The following is a 21,696-nucleotide window of genomic DNA, read 5'->3' on the forward strand; positions in this document are numbered from 1 at the left end:
CCCAGCCGACACATGAAAAACTTAAATACTACTGTCCCTGCTGTCCTCTGTAGCTCACTTGTCGTCATCTTCATCATCATCATCATCTTCTTTGTTCTTATTCATAATCTGGAAAAGAAAAACAAGCTATCCTGCTTTATTGGGTCCCAACCGATTTCTCAATTTAGAATGAATGAGTCCAAAGGAAGAGAATATTCTTTCAGCACCTGCAGAAGAAGCTACTGCTGTTAAAAGTGAAATCATTACTTGAACAGTCTCTAAATCCAAGCGCTTAAGTGACTTCCACCAGTTTACTGGTGTGACCTTCCTTAAAATATCTTCAGCAAACATATATTTCTTGAATGGTTCCCCCTTAGCTCTGAAGTTTATTATAGTTGGCATTAAAGATGGATGATTGCTGGATACCCATGTCATAGCTAACTCCTCTTCCTCAGCACTTAGGTTTTGACCCTGATATTGGATATTGACAATATTTGCCAAAAAATGAGCTGGAGTCAGTGCTTGTCCCATTCGTTTGTTTACTCCTTGTAATTTAATTCTGTCCATGTGTGGTTCTGTTTTTAAGTGTTCACTCAGTTCCTTCCAAATTTCAACAGCATCCGCAATAAAACAGCTATTTTTCTGTATTTTGTTTAAAGCTTGAGAGATGGGTTTCAGGAAGCTCAGCATATGTTCAACATTTCTCTTAAGCCCAATGTTGAGGATTTTGGCCGTGACAGTGCCATCTATTTTATCTCGATTTTCTTCACAAAGTGTCATCAGAATAGGCCAGTTTTTGATATACTGCTCAAAACAGTCCACCACAGAGTTCCATCTAACATCTTATGGGAGCGTTAGCTTGGTTCCACCCATCCTTTTCAGAGCTGCTGCAGCAAAATGATTATTACGGAAGTATTTAGCAATTTCAACAACATTAGCCTTTATTTCTGGAACACTTAAGTCTTTGGCTAAGAGGTGCAGCAAATGAGCACTGCAACCATATGTTATTAGCAGCTTTGTATTCCCTCCCTGTTCTTCTAAATCTCTTCTCATCTTGGATACGTTTGCAGCATTGTCAGTGACCAAACTGCGTACTAGACATTTGAATTTTTGTTCACATGTCGTTATAGCTTTTACTGCCACTTCTTGTAAGTATTCTGCTGCGTGTGCATTTCCTGACGTATCAGTTGTTTGTGCAAGGAAGACTTTACCTTCTTCTGTTGTTATACAAGCACATACAATAGGATCATTGTGGACATTACTCCACCCATCAATACTTCGGTTAACAATTTTACCCTCCAGAGCTGTTGCACATTGCTCCATTTCTCTGTCATACACTTGATCCAGCAGTTTCCCTGCAACATCAGCTCTGCTGGGTGGACTGTATCCTGGTCTCAGTGACTGAACCATATTAATGAAATGTGGGTTCTCAGTCAGACGGAAAGAAGAGTTCATTGATGAAAAAATTGCCCAGTTTATTTATGCAATCAACTCTTTTTCTAATCTGCTAGTTCTTATCACAAACCTATCTATGGTGGTTCCAAGAGGTAAAGGTTTTTTCTTCCTTTTGGGTAATGGTGATAGGTGGTTGTGGGTGTCTGATGATGATGCTGCTGCTAATGAAGCACTATCCTGGATGGATAACTCTGAAACTGTAGAACAGGATGATGGTGATCTTGGAGGTGCAGCATAGTTTCCAGAATCCATGAATTCCCCTAAACAAAAAAAGTCAATGCTGTTATTTTATTGTTTATTATACAATTTCTGCTTATTGTACACAACACATCACTGCCCCTGCCCCAAAATGAATATTTGTTTTTCTTCATAACTGTACCAAAGGACAGTAACATGCAGTAATAATAAGAAATATAATTTTTCTCACACATGACAGTTCAGTCTTTAGAAATAGGATTCAATAAAAATGTTTACCAACCTGAAGATCCTGCCTGTTCAGAAGTGTTTCTTTGGTCATCTTCATCACCGCACTTCTCATGATGTTGCCTCATTCGTGCCACCAGGCCTTGCATCTCTTTGTTGCATCGTTTGCATTTTGCACGCATGCCTGTCTTACCGATAGGCGAAGGAGCTTCATTAAAATATTCAGACTTGTCTGTCTGTGGCTATGCTGCAGTATTGTGCTCAAAGTTTCACTTTCATTTTCTTGTCTGCTTGCCCTTCCTCCTCCTCACACTTAGATTCACATTCTTCTTGTGTTGTGCAGATCTATTCCACTCCAAACAATCAGAAACATATTGTCTAACTTCTTGGACTTGGCACTGAAGGGGTTGATTCTGTATTCATAGGTTTGTAGAACAATAGGATTAAGGTCTTTTTCTCAACTCTGTTCATGTTGTAATATTTTTGCCGTGAAGAAGAGGCTGGGACCTCTGCGGACTCAAATTCAGTTTTGAGAACTGCGTAAGTAAAGCGAGCGTCTGTGATAATATAGGAGAGAAACTGCCCACTAATCCTACAGAAACCTCTGGAAGAGCATGGCATTGTGAATGTTACACATATACAGCCTTTATTCTACTGAGTTAAACAACTCAGCTTTATCTCATGATGGAAGAACCTTTGGATGGTAAAATATTTTCCTCAAAAAGCAGTTTATTGAAAAAAATCCGATTTAAATCAAAAAAATCCGATTTTATTTATTTTTTTTTTTTTAAAAAAACATTGATTTTTATCCACCCTGATGGGAGCACATACCAGGATGGGGCTATATAGCAGGATGTGGCCATATGCCAGGATGGGGTATATAGCAGGATGAGATCACATACCAGGATGGCAGTATATAGCAGGATGTGGGCTATACCAGGATGAGGTGTATGGGTGTATATATATATATATATATATATATATATATATATATATATATATATATATATATATATATATATATATATATATATATATATATATATATATATATACACAAGGCAGGAGGATCATTACCAGGATGGGGTACCTGAGTTAGAGAATTTGGGGAGATTATCTCCATAACAGTGTCAGCAGCAGATCCTCGCCCTATAACAATGTGTCATGACCACGTTTTTTGCTTAAAATTTTATTTTCCCCCTCTAAAACCAGGGTGCGTCTTATAGTCCGAAAAATACAGTATATCAACAAAAATGGAATCTATAAAGCTTGCAGATTACTGTTTGACAGTTGTAACAGAAGATCCAATGCAGGAGTACAAGAGACGGGCAAAGTTTATCACTGATGAACACATTTTGTAGTGCAATTTCTATAACTGCTTATGTCACAACCGTATTTAGACATGTTTTTAGTTATTTCAACTGTTGCAAAGTTTTCCTCAAAAAAAATGTGAAAATTGGCATAATATTATGCATTTTTTGGATTTGCAGAAATAATAATGTTTCAAAGTGTTGAAACTTTACAGCATTAATTATATGTAACAGAAAAAGGAAAGCTTTGATATTATACAAACAAGAGCCAACTAAAAGTTTGAATTCAGAAGGTCAAAATCAGTAAGAAATGGCTGATTTCAGCACTGAAGTTGACAACTTTTGGAAATATGTAGAACAGTGTGAGCAGCCACATGGTAAATACAGAATGAGCATGCATACTGCAAATTGGAACCATACAAAGTTACTGGTGTATTTGCAGATAGACACCTTTTTAAGATTAAATCTGTTTGGAAACTGCTACACTTGTATAATTTTCTAAATCTTATGGTAAACTAGTCCACAAAAAAATAGTATCTTGTGCATAGTTTTGTAGATAGTTGCTAATTTTATATTCTTGTATTATCATTTCCAAGTAGCATGCCTTGACACAATGCTGTATGTGAATCTCTGTAGAGGATTAAGTGAATCCTGTGTTCATACTTCAGTCTTATTGTTTCCAATGTGTTTTTTTTCCCAGTTACCATCGCCTCCTGCTGCATGCGATCTGTCAGTACATGGATCTTGCTTCTGCCAGTAAGAACTTTTATGTGCAATGAATAGTTGTACGAACCTTTTGAGAACGAAAGTACTCCATTACAATTCTATCCTCCATCACTACACAATTTAGACTTCTGTTGCAATGGAGTCACATTCTTTTTTTACAATTGTGATTTTTGTATTGAAAGAATGCAAACTGATGGAATTATGTAAAATTCTATATTTATATTGGTAATGTTAATCTAGCCGCATATTACAAAGACACACGTAGCATTACAGAACCAGTCACTATGACTGACCACTATAAGGGTACCTGTACAATGCTCCTAAGGGCCACTTCACATTGCGTTACCTACGTTCACTGGTCCCATCGGCGCTTCCGTTCAAACACTCCTCCACAAAACTGGTTTCGGACTTGTGCGCCAATGGGGCCATTGACTATAACAGAGCAGATGGAGTCACACTGTGTCCTGTCTTGCACCGTTTTTGGTCATATATCCTTTCTGCAGGTGGACACCATGACGTAGTCTACTACGATTTTGTAATGTAAATATATGGCTGTAATGATGCTGTAATACTGATTAAATACCTTTTGATGAAGAAATCTTCTTTGTGCTGCTTTTGCAGTCAGCAAATTTTCTACTAATTGTTTTCTCCATGTTTGTGATTTGCCATCCTCTGCTCTGTGAATTAAATCCCAGCAGTCACCTGTCAAAGGGAAGGCAGGTCTTTCACAGACCGGAGGCAAAGAGGCCAGGGAATCACAGACAGGGAGGAGAAATTCCATGCACAATGCATCAAAATCTAATTAGCAGAAAACCTCAAATAGTGATTAAAAAAGAACAACCAAGTGGATTTCTTAATCAAAGGTATCACTTTAATCATTATTACAGCAGTGACTACAAAATCCTGTGGACAGGTTCTCTTTTAAGACACTTTCCAGTGATCACGTGACTTCCGGTGGTTGCGATGATAGCACAGGGTCATGTGATGACGCCTGTAGCTATCATGAGTCACTTTCTCTCAATGCCGGCAGAGGGCACTGTGTGAGAGTAAAGCGCATCTCCAGATTTCAGTTGACTAGCTGTGATCTGGATAAATGGAAGAGCGATCAGATTGCTGATTGCAGATTGCTTAGTCCCCTAAGAGACCTAGTAAAATAAAAAAAAGTTAAAAAAAAAATGAAATTAAAAAAAAACCTAAAAGTTCAAATCACCCTCCTCATTAAAAATTAAAGGATCACTTCCGGGTTCTGCGCTGGCATGGAAGGCAGCATGTGAGAAGAGCTCCTGCTTCTTTTATCAAGACCCCTGCAGTCCCAAGCACACAAACCAGCTGATAAGAGGTGGGAAAGAGGAGATAAGACAGTGTGCATGCCCCTCAGACATAATGGAGAGGTATGTACACAAGAAGGGGACTGTAGGACAGGGATCTTCCCCAGCCCAAAGGAGCAGGCAGGCTAATGCTAAAATGGCTCCCGAGGTGACCAAGCCCAGGAAAAGCAATAAACCTGGTAATCAGCTTACCCAGCAGGAGGGAGGGGGTGAGCAGGAGATAAGCACTGCAGGTCTCAGCATTTCTTACAAGTCCCTAGCTGATGAGGTGGTAAAGATCATCATCATAGTCATCATCATAGTTTTTAAGGTTGAAGGGAGACTCTAAAGCGGGCTTTACACGCTGCGACATCGCTAATGCGGAGTCGTTAGGGTCACGGATTTTGTGACGCACATCCGGCCGCATTAGCGATGCCGTTGCGTGTGACACCGATAAGCGATTTTGCATCGTTGCAAAATCGCTAATCGGCGACACAGGGGTCTATTCTCAATTATCGTTACTGCAGCAGTAACGAGGTTGTTCCTCGTTCCTGCGGCAGCACACATCGCTGCGTGTGACGCCGCAGGAGCGAGGAAGCTCTCCCTACCTGCCTCCCGGCCGCTATGAGGAAGGAAGGAGGTGGGCGGGATGTTACGTCCCGCTCATCTCCGCCCCTCCGCTGCTATTGGGCGGCGGTTCAGTGACGTTTCAGTGACGTCGCTGTGACGCCGCACGGACCGCCCCCTTAGAAAGGAGGCGGTTCGCCCATCACAGCGACGTCGCCGGACAGGTAAGTATGTGTGACGGCTCTGGGCGATGTTGTGCGGCACGGGCAGCGATATGCCCGTGTCGCGCAACAGATGGGGGCGGGTACCCACACTAGCGATATCGGGACCGATATCGCAGTGTGTAAAGTAGCCTTAAGTCCATCTAGTTCAACCCGTAGCCTAACATGTTGATCCAGAGGAAGGCAAAAAACCCCAATGTGGCAAACAAGTTCCAATGGGGAAAAAATTTCCTTCCTGACTCCACATCCAGCAATCAGACTAGTTCCCTGGATCAATACCCTGTCATAAAATCTAATATACATAACTGGTAATATTAAATTTTTCAAGAAAGGCATCCAGGCTCTGCTTAAATGTTAGTAGTGAATCACTCATTACAACATCATGCGGCAGAGAGTTCCATAGTCTCACTGCTCGTACAGTAAAGAATCCTCGTCTGTGATTATGATTAAACATTCTTTCCTCAAGACGTAGCGGATGCCCCCGTGTTCCAGTCGCAGGCCTAGGTGTAAAAAGATCTTTGGAAAGGTCTCTGTACTGTCCCCTCATATATTTATACATTGTGATTAGATCCCCCCCTAAGCCTTCGTTTTTCCAAACTAAATAACCCCAAGTTTAATAACCTGTCTTGCTATTGCAGCCCACCCATTCCTCTAATAATCTTGGTGGCTCTTCTCTGCACCCTCTCCAGTTCAGCTATGTCCTTCTTATATATCGGTGACCAGAATTGTACACAGTATTCTAAGTGCGGTCGCACTAGTGACTTGTACAGAGGTAGAACTATATTTTTTTCATGAACACTTATACCTCTTTTAATACATCCCATTATTTTATTAGCCCTGGCAGCAGCTGCCTGACACTGTCCACTAAAGTGAAGTTTACCATCCACCCATACACCCAAGTCTTTTTCTGTGTCTGTTTTACCCAGTGTTCTACAATTAAGTACATAATCATAAATGTTATTTCGTCTACCCAAGTGCATGACCTTACATTTATCTACATTAAACTTCAATTGCCACTTCTCAGCCCAATCCTCCAATTTACATAAATCTCCCTGTAATATAAAATTATCCTCCTCTGTATTGATTACCCTGCAGAGTTTAGTATCATCTGCAAATATTGAAATTCTACTCCGCATGCCCCCAACAAGGTCATTTATAAATATGTTGAAAAGAAGCGGGCCCAATACTGACCCCTGTGGTACCCCACTATGAACTGAGACCCAGTCCGAGTACGTACCATTAATAACCACCCAGATGTTAACCCCCAAGCTTCAGGAAATGCTGGAGCAGACAGTGTCTGATTCCCTGAAGCAAATGCAGGAAGCCATCTCACAGCAATCAGAAAGACTGGCTACAGTGGAGAATAGACTCAGCACTGCAGAGGATGAGCTGGGAGAGGTGCAGGCCGAGCTGCAAAAAGTCACCAGGCTGAACCAGCAGCTTGCAGATAAAATTGATGATCTCGAGAATCGCTCCAGACGAAACAACTTAAGAATCATTGGGCTCCCAGAAACTATCACCCCTAACCAGCTAATGGGGATATGCATGGAGGACATACCTCACGCTCTGGGGATTGCTGATACACTCAAGGCTGAAAGGGTACACAGAGTGGGACCCCCAGCCCAGCACACAAGTGCAAACACACCTCCAAGACCCAGACCAGTGATTGTCAGATATTTGAACTTTGTGGATAAAACTAACATCTTACAAGCATTTCGGAAGAAGACATCCCCCACAGTGGTAAGAGGACATAAGATTCTGATATTCAGTGACTATTCGGCGGAGGTCACAAAGAAAAGAAGAGCCTTCAGTGATGTCTGCACAGAGCTTTTCAAAAAGAAGATAAAATTTGCTTTGCAATTCTCGGCCATCCTTAAAATCTTTGCCCCAGGAGGAGGTACAGAGACATTCACGGCCCCTGATCACATAGCTTATTGCCTGGACAAGACTTTTGCAAAAGCGTCGCCTCTGGCGAAGAGTGGGGATGCTACTCACCAGAGAGGCTGAGGACATAAAATAGCCCTTACAGGGGCAAAATTGCTGATGATTAATGTGAAGTATTGATGCTGTTTGTAAAGCAGCGATGGGGGAGGGGGATTTGTATGGGGGTCTGGAGTTCATGATGTGGGCCTGAAAGCGTTAACTCTACCATAACCCAGACACCCACAGTCCCTCTCCATACCCCCGCTTTTCCCTTTCTTTTTTTTTTTCTCCTTTTTCGTTCTTCCTCTGTCCTCCTTCTTTCGCTGTCTTGCCCAACCCCGTTATTATCCCATCACTCAAACGCACCCCCCTCCAACACATAACTGCCTCCCTCTACCCCCATACCTACACTCCCCTCCCACTCCCTCCAACTACACTCCCCCACCCACAAACTACTTTCCACCCCCTACCGCCCACACCCCCTTTGCCACCCACAAACAAACTTTCTCCTGCCCGCCCCCCCCACCAAACACATTTTCTCACACCCACAAACTACCTCCCACCCCACCCGTCCCAATCAACTCCCCCATCCCATTCACACTTCTCCCCATTTACGACCCTTCTCCTTCCCATAACCATCCTCTGGACCCCTCCTCCATTCTTCCCTCTTTTCTTCCTCTTGTTTCCTTTTTCTTTCTTTTCTTTTCCTTCATCTCTCCTGGGAATGAGCCTCTATATACTGGGTCGAGGTTCAACCTACTTTCAGTCCTCAGGGCTTGGGGATACTTGTATATATTTCTGAAGCTATGTTTAGCATACATATTTTGAGGAGCGAAAGAGGGATCAGTAGGAGTCCCTACATACATGCGGGAAAAAAGTGAAGTCCGCAACTGTGTTTTCGTACAAAGGATATAGGATAGCGGTGTTATTTTCTTGGTTTAATTGACTTTTTTTTTTTTTTTGCACCACCAGAGAGAGATGCGGTGGACAGGTTTTAAGAAGGTTTTAGTTAAGATAGGATAAGAAGTAAGATTTCAAGTAATATATAAGGATGCGAATTGTGTCATGGAACGTTAAAGGCCTGCAGTCGCCACACAAAAGACGAATGATATTGAGGCACTTAAAGAAGCTTAAAGTAGACATTGCCCTACTTCAGGAGACCCATTTGAGAAATCAGGATTTCACCAGAATGTGCAAAATGTGGGTGGGAGAAGTGATGGGATCCTCAGCCCAAAATAATAAAGCAGGTGTCTTAATACTACTCCATAAGCAGGCAAATTGTAAGGTAATAACACAGGAAAATGATGGAGATGGGAGAATACAAAAAGCTTTGCTTGATACCCCATGTGGACGACTCAAAATCTATAATGTATATGCACCAAATGAGAGTAATAAGATTTTCTTCCAGGAGTTGGAGAGGCAGGTTTTGGAGGACCCTGAGAGGAACATAATAATAGGAGGGGATCTTAATACGGTAATGAACGTCAGAGAAGATAGGTCGGGCACAGGACACAAACGCATGGTAGCCAGGACACATGACAGGGTGCTGAATCTATTCACAGAACATACTAGCGTAATAGATTCTTGGCGAAACTCACACCCGGCAGACCGAGAGTACACTCATTTCTCCCACGTCCATAACACATGGTCTAGAATAGACTATTTTCTACTAACACAGGGTCTACTCAACAAAATGAGGAGGATCGACATACAAGATCTGGTGATATCAGATCACGCCCCATTACTCCTAGACTTAGAAGAAACCTACCTCAAGGGAACAGACATACTATGGAGATTCCCTTCACACTTAGGCCAAGACGAGAACTTCCAAAAACTGGTAAAAATGTTGTGGCAGGAATATACATGGGATAATAAGGCGCATGAGGAGAACTCCCATTTATACTGGGATGCAGCTAAGGCAGTACTAAGGGGAAGAATAATGGGATATGTGAAAGCATTGCGAAACAAAACTACTAAAGCATACACTGAAGCCAGCAGAAGGACCAGAGAAGCATACACAAACTACATTAATAATCCATCTATTGGTAATAGGAACAAGTGGATAAAAGAGAAAGCAGAATTTGACTTGTGGGTGGACAGGGCAGAGAGGATGAGGGGCCAGAGAATTGCATCACATTATTTTAGATTCGGGAACAAGGCAGGTTCGCTTCTGGCACGAATGGCAAAGGGAATAACTCCTTTAACATCCATAACTCATTTGAGGGACCCATCTGGGGCTAGTCACAATGACCCAAAGAAAGTCAATGACATATTTGGAGAATTCTACAAAAAACTATATGAACAAGGGCCAGTAAATGACACAGAAGGAGGCATCTTCCTAAACAATCTGTCATTACCCACAATTACGGAATCGGACAGGGAAATGTTAAATGCCCCAATAAACGAGGAGGAAGTGAGAACAGTTGTGAAAAACCTTAAAAATAACAAGGCCCCAGGCCCCGATGGAATGACGGGGGAATTTTAAAAAATACTACAGGAAGATGTTATGCCCACTTTAGTAAAAGTTTTCAACTACACTCTCCAAAATAAAATTCTACTACAGTCTGGCCATATGGCGTATATAAAGGTAATACGCAAACAAGGAAAAGACCCCTCGGACCCTTCATCATACAGGCCCATGCAAAAGATGAGGATGTCCAGCTCTTCAGGCAAAAAAATCACGTCTTTATTTTATCATGCAGACACAAAGAATGACATGACCAGCACAACGCGTTTCAGGTGAAAGCACTCACCCTTAATCATGATTAAGAGACCGGGCCTGATAAAGGGGAACCCTGCGTTATTGACCTTAGACGCGGAAAAGGCCTTTGACAATGTAAATTGGCATTGGTTAGGGCTAGTATTAGATAAATTTGGCATAATGGGTACTTTTCGGAACTATATGGAGGCACTTTACGCTACGCCTGAAGCTAGAATTTCCACAATGGGCTTTCTGTCAAAATCTTTTCAGCTACAGAAGGGGACCAGGCAGGGGTGCCCCCTGTCCCCTCTTCTGTTTGACTTGGCCCTTGAACCACTAGCCCAATACTTAATAAAATCAGAAGATTTCTCTGGAATCAAGGTGGGGAATAGTGAGATAAAACTAACCTGCTTTGCAGACGATATGCTTTTATTTATGTCAAACCCAGACAACCATCTGAAGAAGGTAATAGACAAACTGACGTACTTTGGCTCCTTTTCAGGCTACAGGATAAATATCAGTAAAAGTCAGATTCTATATTTGACACCCCTGGGAAATAGGCAAGGTGAGGGAATAGAAGTAGCCATAGCCCCGCGCTACATCACTTATTTAGGAATTAAAATAGGCAGAGACTCAATGTCATTATATAGACTTAACTATCCACACCTAATTGAAAAAATAACTAAAGAGCTAGACAGGTGGAAAAATCTTTCCCTGTCCCTGTTTGGCAGAGCACATCTCATAAAGATGATCAGCTTCTCCCGTTTGCTCTATCCTCTACAAACTATTCCCTTACTGCTGAAACACACCGATATCAACAAGTTGCAAAAAGCGTTTGTAAAATTTTTATGGCAGGGAAAGAGACCAAGAGTAGCCTACTCAAAGCTGTCTCCACAGAAAAAAGACGGAGGGGTACAAATGCCCATGATTAGATTGTACAACTTAGCGGCACTTGCCAGACATATAAAATACTGGATCAATGGGACAACCTTCTTTTCTAACGTTCAGCTGGAGAGGGAGCTAACAAGCCCTTTTAACTTGGTAGTGGTATTACATATGAAGCTAGATAAAATACCAACGTACGTGAAACAGCTGTTTAATAAAGGACACGGTGGGGGCCTAGAGAGCACTGAGAAAACTGTATAGACTCCCTTATTGTCTTTCAAAATTTCCCCGTTGTGGGAGGATCCAAATTTTACTCAAGGGTCTCAAAACAAATTATTTCAAGGATGGAAGCAGAGGGGGATACGGAGGTTGGGTGATTTACTGAAAACAGAGGAGGCGAGAGTTCTCAGCTGGACGGAGGTATCGGAAAAATTTAACATGGAAAATCACAATTACCTACAATATTTACAAATAACAACACATTACACATCAGTGGTAAAAGAGGTTGGGAAGGCTGAGAAGAAGGGGAGTTTTGATGTATTGATTGGTCAGGGAGCGGAACATGAATCCCTTTCGATCATATACCAACGATTGAGAGATCAAGTACAGGGCCCCTGGAAAGAGCAAATATTTAAAACCTTGGAGACGGCTCTGGGCGATCCGGACATCTATGATCAAATTCTAAGGGGGTTGGAATCTGTTAAGAAAGTAATGATAAATGAACAATGGAGGGAGATGCAATTTAAGCTAGTACACAACGCAACATACGCCTTTAATATACCACAGCTCACCAGTGCATTTCTTGGACCATTGCCCTAAATGTGGACTCCATAAAGCAAAACTGTTTCACTGCATATGGGAATGCCCACAGGTGAGGGGGGTATGGGAGTAAGCGGTGGAGTACATATTGAGGATTTGGAAAGTAGTTATACCAGTCACCCCTCAGGCCTGTTTGTTTCACTGTATAGAAGCCCCTACGGAAACTGACAGAGCAAGTGCTCACATTCCAGGTGTAATACACATAGTATTGCTTGTAGTCAAGAAATGCCTACTTAGGAATTGGCTGATAAGACAGACTCCGAGAAAAACCGAAATAGTTGATACCCTAAAAACAATAATGATGTACGACAAACTGGATTCGGAGAAACATAAGGAGAAGTCCACTAAAAGATTTTTCAAAAAGTGGAGAACATTTATTGAGCAAATCTTCACACAGACGGAAATCACCCAGTTAATTAAAGCATTTGAACACACGTCTTGGTATTGTGTGGAAGACATTGCAGGGACACTAGGGACACTGAAGACGGGGAGCATCCAAAGGACCAACTGAAGGGAACAAATAGGTTAGGTTGTTAAGTTAGAGTAAGAAGGGAATTTTGTTACTTACCGTAAATTCCTTTTCTTCTAGCTCTTATTGGGAGACCCAGACGATTGGGGTATAGCTACTGCCCTCCGGAGGCCACACAAAGCACTACACCAAAAAGTGCAAGGCCCCTCCCCCTCTGGCTATACCCCCCCGTGGTATCACGGGTACTCCAGTTTTAGTGCCAAAGCAAGAAGGAGGAAGCCAATAACTGGTTTAAACAAATTAACTCCGAGAAACATCGGAGAACCGAAAAACCGTTCAACATGAACAACATGTGTACCCGCAAACAACAAAAAAATCCCGAAGGACAACAGGGCGGGTGCTGGGTCTCCCAATAAGAGCTAGAAGAAAAGGAATTTACGGTAAGTAACAAAATTCCCTTCTTCTTCAGCGCTCTATTGGGAGACCCAGACGATTGGGACGTCCAAAAGCTGTCCCTGGGTGGGTAAAGAAATACCTCATGTTAGAGCTGCAAAAACAGCCCTCCCCTACGGGGATGTCACTGCCGCCTGCAGGACTCTTCTACCTAAGCTGGCATCCGCCGAAGCATAGGTATGCACCTGATAATGCTTGGTGAAAGTGTGCAGACTGGACCAGGTTGCTGCCTGGCACACCTGTTGAGCCGAAGCCTGGTGTCGTAATGCCCAGGACGCACCCACGGCTCTGGTTGAGTGGGCTTTAAGCCCTGAAGGAACCGGAAGCCCCGCAGAGCGGTAGGCCTCTAGAATTGGTTCTTTGATCCATCGAGCCAGGGTGGCTTTAGAAGCCTGCAATCCCTTGCGCGGACCAGCGACAAGGACAAAAAGTGCATCGGCACGGCGCATGGGCGCCGTGCGGGAAATGTAGATTCTGAGTGCTCTCACCAGATCTAGCAAACGTAAGTCCTTTTCATACCGGTGAACCGGATGAGGGTAAAAGGAAGGCAAGGATATATCCTGATTAAGATGAAACGAGGATACGACCTTAGGGAGAAACTCCGGAATGGGGCGCAGCACTACCTTGTCCTGGTGGAACACCAGGAAAGGAGCCTTGGATGACAAAGCTGCCAGCTCAGACACTCGCCGAAGCGATGTGATCGCGACAAGAAACGCCACTTTCTGTGATAGGCGAGAAAAGGAAACTTCCTTCAGAGGCTCGAAGGGCGGCTTCTGGAGAGTAACTAGTACCCTGTTCAGATCCCATGGATCTAACGGCCGCTTGTACGGGGGCACAATATGACAGACCCCCTGCAGGAACGTGCGCACCTTAGAAAGACGTGCTAGACGCTTCTGAAAAAACACGGAAAGTGCCGAGACTTGCCCTTTAAGGGAGCTGAGCGACAAGCCCTTTTCTAACCCCGATTGCAGGAAAGAGAGAAAAGTGGGCAATGCAAATGGCCAGGGAGACACTCCCTGAGCAGAGCACCATGCTAGGAAAATCTTCCACGTTCTGTGGTAGATCTTAGCCGAAGTCGACTTTCTAGCTTGTCTCATTGTGGCTACGACTCCTTGAGATAATCCTGCAGACGCTAGGATCCAGGACTCAATGGCCACACAGTCAGGTTCAGGGCCGCAGAATTCTGATGGAAAAACGGCCCTTGGGACAGTAAGTCTGGTCGGTCTGGTAGTGACCACGGTCGACCGACCGTGAGATGCCACAGATCCGGATACCACGATCTCCTCGGCCAGTCTGGGGCGACGAGTATGACGCGACTGCAATCGGATCTGATCTTGCGTAACACTCTGGGCAAGAGTGCCAGAGGTGGAAAGACGTATGGGAGCCGGAACTGCGACCAATCTTGAACCAATGCGTCTGCCGCCAGAGCTCTTAGATCGCGCGACCTCGCCATGAATGCCGGTACCTTGTTGTTGTGCCGGGACGCCATTAGGTCGACGTCCGGCACTCCCCATCGGCGACAGATTTCCTGAAACACGTCCGGGTGAAGGGACCATTCCCCTGCGTCCATGCCCTGGCGACTGAGGAAGTCTGCTTCCCAGTTTTCTACGCCGGGGATGTGAACTGCGGATATGGTGGAAGCCGTGGCTTCCACCCACATCAGAATCCGCCGTACTTCCTGGAAGGCTTGCCGACTGCGTGTCCCCCCTTGGTGGTTGATGTATGCCACCGCTGTGGAGTTGTCCGACTGAACTCGGATCTGCCTTCCTTCCAGCCACTGCTGGAAGGCTAGTAGGGCAAGATACACTGCTCTGATTTCCAGAACATTGATCTAGAGGGTGGACTCCTGCGGAGTCCACGTCCCCTGAGCCCTGTGGTGGAGAAACACTGCTCCCCACCCTGACAGACTCGCGTCTGTCGTGACCACTGCCCAGGATGGGGGCAGGAAGGATTTTCCCTGAGACAATGAGGTGGGAAGGAGCCACCATTGTAGAGAGTCCTTGGCCGTCTGGGAAAGAGAGACTTTCCTGTCCAGGGACGTTGACTTCCCGTCCCATTGGCGGAGAATGTCCCATTGAAGTGGGCGCAGATGAAACTGCGCAAAGGGAACTGCTTCCATGGCTGCCACCATCTTCCCGAGGAAGTGCATGAGGCGCCGTAAGGGGTGCGACTGGCCCTGAAGGAGGGATTGCACCCCTGTCTGTAGTGACCGCTGCTTGTTCAGCGGAAGCTTCACTCTCGCTGCTCGAGTATGGAACTCCATGCCAAGATACGTTAGTGACTGTGTCGGAGACAGATTCGACTTTGGAAAGTTGATGATCCATCCGAACGTCTGTAGAGTCTCCAGTGTAGCATGTAGACTGAGCTGGCATGCCTCTTGAGAGGGTGCCTTGACAAGTAGATCGTCTAGGTAAGGGATCACCGAGTGTCCCTGAGAGTGCAAGACCGCTACCACTGCCGCCATGACCTTGGTGAAAACCCGTGGGGCTGTCGCCAGACCGAATGGCAGAGCTACGAACTGAAGATGTTCGTTTCCTATCACAAAACGTAGAAAACGTTGATGTTCTGTAGCAATTGGCACGTGGAGATAAGCATCTTTGATGTCTATTGAGGCAAGGAAGTCTCCTTGAGACATGGAGGCAACGACAGAGCGGAGGGTTTCCATCCGGAACCGTCTGGCGTGCACATGTTTGTTGAGCAGCTTTAGATCCAGAACAGGACGGAACGAGCCGTCCTTTTTTGGAACCACAAAGAGATTGGAGTAAAACCCTCGCCCTTGTTCCTGAGGCGGTACAGGAACCACTACTCCTTCCGCTCTTAGGGAGTCCACCGCCTGCAGCAGGGCATCTGCTCGGTCTGGATGTGGGGAGGTTCTGAAGAACCGAGCTGGAGGACGAGAACTGAACTCGATTCTGTACCCGCGAGACAAAATGTCTGTCACCCACCGGTCTTTGACCTGTGACATCCAAATGTCGGAAAAGCGGGAGAGCCTGCCCCCGACCGGAGATGCGGAGGGGGGGGAGCTGGAAGTCATGAGGTAGCCGCTTTGGAAGCGGTTCCTCCATTTGCTTTCTTGGGGCGCGCTTGAGCCCGCCAGGAATCTGAGCTTCTTTGCGTCCTCTGAGTCCCTTTGGACGAGGAGAATTGTGTCCTGCCCGAACCTCGAAAGGACTGAAACTTCTGCTGCCATCTCTTCTGCTGAGGTTTGCTTGATCTGGGCTGGGGCAAAGAAGAGTCTTTACCCTTGGACTGTTTAATGATGTCAGCCAATGGCTCGCCAAACAGTCTATCTCTAGATAAAGGCAGGCTGGTTAAACATTTTTTGGAACCAGCATCTGCTTTCCAGTCCTTTAACCACAAGGCTCTGCGCAAAACCACCGAATTGGCGGACGCCATTGAGGTGCGACTGGTAGATTCTAGGACCGCATTGATAGCGTAAGACGCAAACGCGGACATCTGCGAGGTAAGGGACGCCACTTGCGGCACCGCTGGATGTATGATAGCATCCACTTTTGCTAAACCAGCTGAAATAGCTTGGAGTGCCCACACGGCTGCGAATGCTGGAGCAAACGACGCGCCGATAGCTTCATAGACAGATTTTAACCAGAGGTCCATCTGTCTGTCATTGGCATCCTTAAGTGAAGCGCCATCCTCCACTGCAACTATAGATCTAGCTGCAAGTTTGGAAATCGGGGGATCAACTTTTGGACACTGGGTCCAGCGCTTGACCACATCAGGGGGGAAAGGAAAACGTGTATCCTTAGAACGTTTAGAGAAACGCCTTTCTGGATGAGCGTCGTGTTTCTGGATTGACTCTCTGAAGTCAGAGTGATCCAACAAAACACTCAATTTACGCTTGGGATAGAGGAAACGAAACTTCTCCTGCTCTGCAGCTGCCTCCTCTGCTGCCGGAGCTGGGGGAGAAATATCTAACAGTCTATTGATGGCTGAGATAAGATCGTTTACCATGGCGTCCCCATCCGGGGTATCCAGATTGAGAGGGGTTCCAGGATAAGACTCCTGATCACTCTCATCAGACGCATCACAGGGAGACTGATTGCGCTGAGACCCTGAGCAGTGTGATGACGTTGAGGGTCTTTCCCAGCGAGCTCGCTTAGGGTGGCTGGGGCTATCATCTGAGTCATAATACTCAGCCTGTGAAGCCGGGGACCCCCTTGCAGTCTGGATTAAATCCAACTGAGGGGGATTAGAGGACAGAGACCTCGCCGTGTCCATAGACTGAGCCCCAGGCATGGATTGCAAAGTTTCAAGGATTTTTGCCATAGTCACAGACATATTATCAGCAAAAACTGCAAAGTCTGTCCCTGACACCGGGGCAGGACTTACAGGCGTCTCAGCCTGGGTCACTATCTCTCCGGACTCCGGCTGGCGAAGCAGCACCGGATCTGAGCATTGCACACAATGGGGGTCCTTGGAGCCTGCTGGTAGAGCAGCCCCACATGCAGCACACGCAGTGTACACAGCCCTAGCCTTGGCAGCCTTGCGTTTTGCGGATGACATGTTGCTGCCTCCTCAGAGCGATCTGGGTATACAGCCAGGAAGCGACCTCACAGTGCAATAAATAAGTAAATATATCTATGTCCAGTGACACAATACACTAATATACACTGAGGCACTAGAGGGGCCAGCTGAAAAGCCGCTTACCGCCCGCTCAAGAGCGGGTGTGTGGTCTTCCAAAGCCCCCTAGTCCAGGTCTCCCAGAGCCTTGCGTCCTTCCTCCAGCCAGACATGCATGTAATGGCTGCCGGCGTCCTGAGAGAGGAGGGGGGGCGGGCCCTGGGCGTTCCTGACTAAGAGCAGGAAGCCTGCTTCCCTCTGTGCCTAGTGAGAGGGCTGGAGCATGTAAATCAGGCTCCAGCCCTCGTCGCTGCCGTGAAACAGCGTCTCTCCCCTACCCTGATTGACAGGGTGGGGGCGGGAACGAATCGGAGCTGCCGGCGTCCTAGGCCGCAAAAGCCGGGGACTAGATTTATAAACGCCACCGCCGTAAAAGCGCGGTCGGCGTGTCCCCGGCGAACTAAAAGTCACAGCAGCGCCGCCGGTCCAGCGGGGGTCGGCGCTGCGTTCCCACACACAGAAAAAGTCCCCCAGTAAACTGTAGGAACACTAGCTCTAGCGTTACGGTCCCCGGCGCACTACAACACCCAGCCAGCCCGGGGTGTGTCTGTGCCTGCCGGGGACACAGAGTACCTGTATGATGCAGGGCCATGTCCCTGATTGTACTCCTGCTCGACATCCACCAGGTGCTATGGGTCTGTGGATGGAGCCCGGCGTCAGAGCTTTGAGGCCGGCAGGATCCCACTTCCACAGAGCCCTACAAGGGGATGTGGAAGGAAAACAGCATGTGGGGCTCCAGCCTCTGTACCAGCAATAGGTACCTCAACCTTACAACACCATCCAGGGGTGAGAAGGGAGCATGCTGGGGGCCCTATATGGGCTCTCTTTTCTTCCATCCGAAATAGTCAGCAGCTACTGCTGACTAAAATCTGTGGAGCTATGCGTGGATGTCTGACCTCCTTCGCACAAAGCTTGAAAACTGGAGTACCCGTGATACCACGGGGGGGTATAGCCAGAGGGGGAGGGGCCTTGCACTTTTTGGTGTAGTGCTTTGTGTGGCCTCCGGAGGGCAGTAGCTATACCCCAATCGTCTGGGTCTCCCAATAGAGCGCTGAAGAAATTATTGTTAAGATAATTCTATGGAGATGAAATTGTTGTGACAATGAAAAAGAAAATGATGTAACAGAAGCATTGTACGATCCGGAGACATTTTATGGAATGTAACAACGTGTTCTCTTGTTGATGATATGTGCTTGCTGACATCAAATAAAATATGTTTAAAAAAATTAAAGGATTAAAAAAATAAAAATTATACACATATGGTATCACCGCATCCAGAAATGCACGATCTATCAAAATATAAAATCAATTAATCTGATCGGTAAACGGCTTAGCTGCAAAAAAATTCCAGACGCCAAAATTACGTTTTATGGTTGCCACAAAATGCAATAACAGGCGATCAAAATGTAGCATCTGTGTAAAAATGTACCGTTAAAAACGTCAGCTCAAGATGCAAAAAATAAGCAGTCACTGGGCCATAGATCCTGAAAAATGAGAACGCTACAGGTTTCGGAAAATGGCGCACAATGTGCGCCACTTTTTTTGGACAAACTTGTGAATTTTTTTAACCCCTTGGACACTAACACATCAGTTCTAACATATAGTGAACATCGTGAATAAAATATCCCAAAAACTAATGTGCGAGCGCACTTTTTTTTGCAGTTTTTTCCAGTACACTATATGGTAAAACTTATGGTTTAAAAGTACAACTCGTCCTGCAAAAAACAAAACCTCATATGGGAAGATTGACGGAAAAATTAAAAAAGTTACGGCTCTCTGAAGAAAGAGAGGAAAAAAAAAAGCCCGGGGGTAGAGGGGTTAAGTTCCACTTCAATTACTTCGCTATACCTTACATTATATATAGTCATTTTAAATGACCGGGTGAACTGCAGTGTGAGCAGCCTCTTCTTCCCTCAGCACCTCTGAAATCTCCAGTATAAGATCAGAACCCCATGGTGGAAAGCACGATGTACAGCTTTTTTTTTACCTCCTCACCCCTGGTATCTCTAATATTAGAAAAGGAATATCCACTATGAGCACATCTTCCGACATGCGATGGGGTCGAGCTGCTTCTGATACTCCAAAGACATACAGATAGGGAATTTAGATTGTGAGCCCCAATGGGGACAGTTTTCCTGATGTTATGTAAAGCGCTGCGGAATATGTTAGCGCTATATAAAAAAATAAAAAGATTCTGCACATGCTTCACAGGTACTTAACCTAAAATTCTAGGACAGGTTTCTGCCAGTGTAACAAGGTAGTAGCCATTTTAATTATATTATGATTAGCGCCCTAGACAATTCAAATTGTGATTTGCTAATTAAAAGAAATTCTATTATAAATTAAATTCCTTAATACTTTTTAATAAATACTATATTGTTAAATTATGTATTTATTTATTTTTTTTTCCTATTCCTGAAAAACATTTAATGACAGTATAACTAGCTGGATATATTATGTTAAATTTCCTCTTTTATTGTCCATGTAGGCTCCAACTGTAAAGGCAAACGTCAGATGCGTGTGGTAAACCGGAACCCAGAGTTCTGCCCTCCAGAACTGCTTCTTTCATCCTACCTCCAGATGAAGTGCTGACCCCAGCCGTCCCTTGGCACAGAATGATCCAGCAGAAAGTCTGTGTATGGCAGCATTTGTACTCCATTGCTCTGCACCTCATGTTATTACTCTGCTGTGACCTGCTTTGCTCCTTCCTATCTGGCTAGTTCTGGTTCTGTACGTTGCTTCTGTCCTGTAGTTTTCAGCTGGTCCATATTTGTTGCAGAGCAATAGGCGACAGATGCTGCGACTAAAGGTGTGTTTTCTGTAATTGTACATATGTATATGTATAGCTGGCTGCACAAGCAGGTGAAAAAGTGCTAAAAGCCAAACTGCTAAAGTGGCTAGGGCATGCAGGATTATGGGATGTTGTCAGTTTTCTGTCTTGAAGAAGATTAGATGTAAGGTACTGCTTCTTAACAACCCATCTGAGTGGCAAGTCATTGTTGACATATCACTGGGATATGGCAGAAGTTACTGACTGCTGGAACGTCCAAACTCTACAATAAAGGCGCTATATAGTTCTGGGTTGTTTTTTTTTTCTTTGCATAGCACCAGGACCTGCATTTTAGTGTGCTGTATTACCATACTGTGGTAGCATATACAGTTTATCCCAATAATGGCTCTCTTCTTGTCATACATTCACACAATTAAGTTTCCCCTACACGTTACTGCACACGTGTCCGCAGGTCATGTTTGTAACGGCAACTCTGCTCTATTGGGTTGAAAAGGGCTTCTCTGCAATACCACACACGTGGATGAGTATGGTGATAGTTTACTTATGCTGTGCAAATCCAGCCTTCTATGACAGCTTGTGTAGGTGCTTTCTTCTGTGCACCGGAGGGATGTGAATGACCTTGAATCTTAAAGCAAAGTGTTTCATGCAGCTGGCAGGTGCTAAATAACCCATATGTTGGTACAATTTGTGCAATAAATGGCTTTAGAAAACCTGATCTTTTTGTGCTTTATTGCTGTTTACTACAATGGACTATTTATGTGATACAGCATCATATCATGGTCACTCTCATTGCAATCTTTTTGACAAGTCTATAGAAACACCGAGAGGTATAGATGTGATCTAAACATAATTTCTTCTTTATGGCAAATGCTTACCTGCCCTTAAAGAGAACCGATAACTACAATTTTGGATTTTATTTTAAAAGTTGATTTTTATTTTAATGATTTACGGTTTCCCAAAAAACTCTTAATCAAAGACTATAGAGAAGCTGAAGAAAACTCATTCATGGCAGTCAATGGAGCCAGCTGA

The 21,696-nt window shown here is 44.8% G+C and overlaps 1 protein-coding gene across 4 annotated transcripts in view; it reads left to right on the plus strand.

Moving 5' to 3' along the window:
• R3HDM4 (R3H domain containing 4) overlaps positions 1-21,377 on the plus strand; it is a 148,037-nt gene extending 126,660 nt beyond the window's left edge. For 2 of the 4 annotated variants that reach the window (XM_075337875.1, XM_075337876.1), the window contains 2 exons: positions 3,868-3,923; positions 20,365-21,377. In XM_075337875.1, the coding sequence (XP_075193990.1) occupies positions 3,868-3,923; positions 20,365-20,468 (160 nt within the window). In that variant the 3' untranslated portion in view covers positions 20,469-21,377. The remainder of the gene's footprint in view (positions 1-3,867; positions 3,924-20,364) is intronic. The other 2 variants (XM_075337878.1, XM_075337879.1) reach the window with 2 other exon arrangements.
• Positions 21,378-21,696: the final 319 nt, after the last annotated feature.

Source organism: Anomaloglossus baeobatrachus, chromosome 1, assembly GCF_048569485.1.
Source record: "Anomaloglossus baeobatrachus isolate aAnoBae1 chromosome 1, aAnoBae1.hap1, whole genome shotgun sequence".
In the NCBI taxonomy this organism is placed as follows: domain Eukaryota; kingdom Metazoa; phylum Chordata; class Amphibia; order Anura; family Aromobatidae; genus Anomaloglossus; species Anomaloglossus baeobatrachus.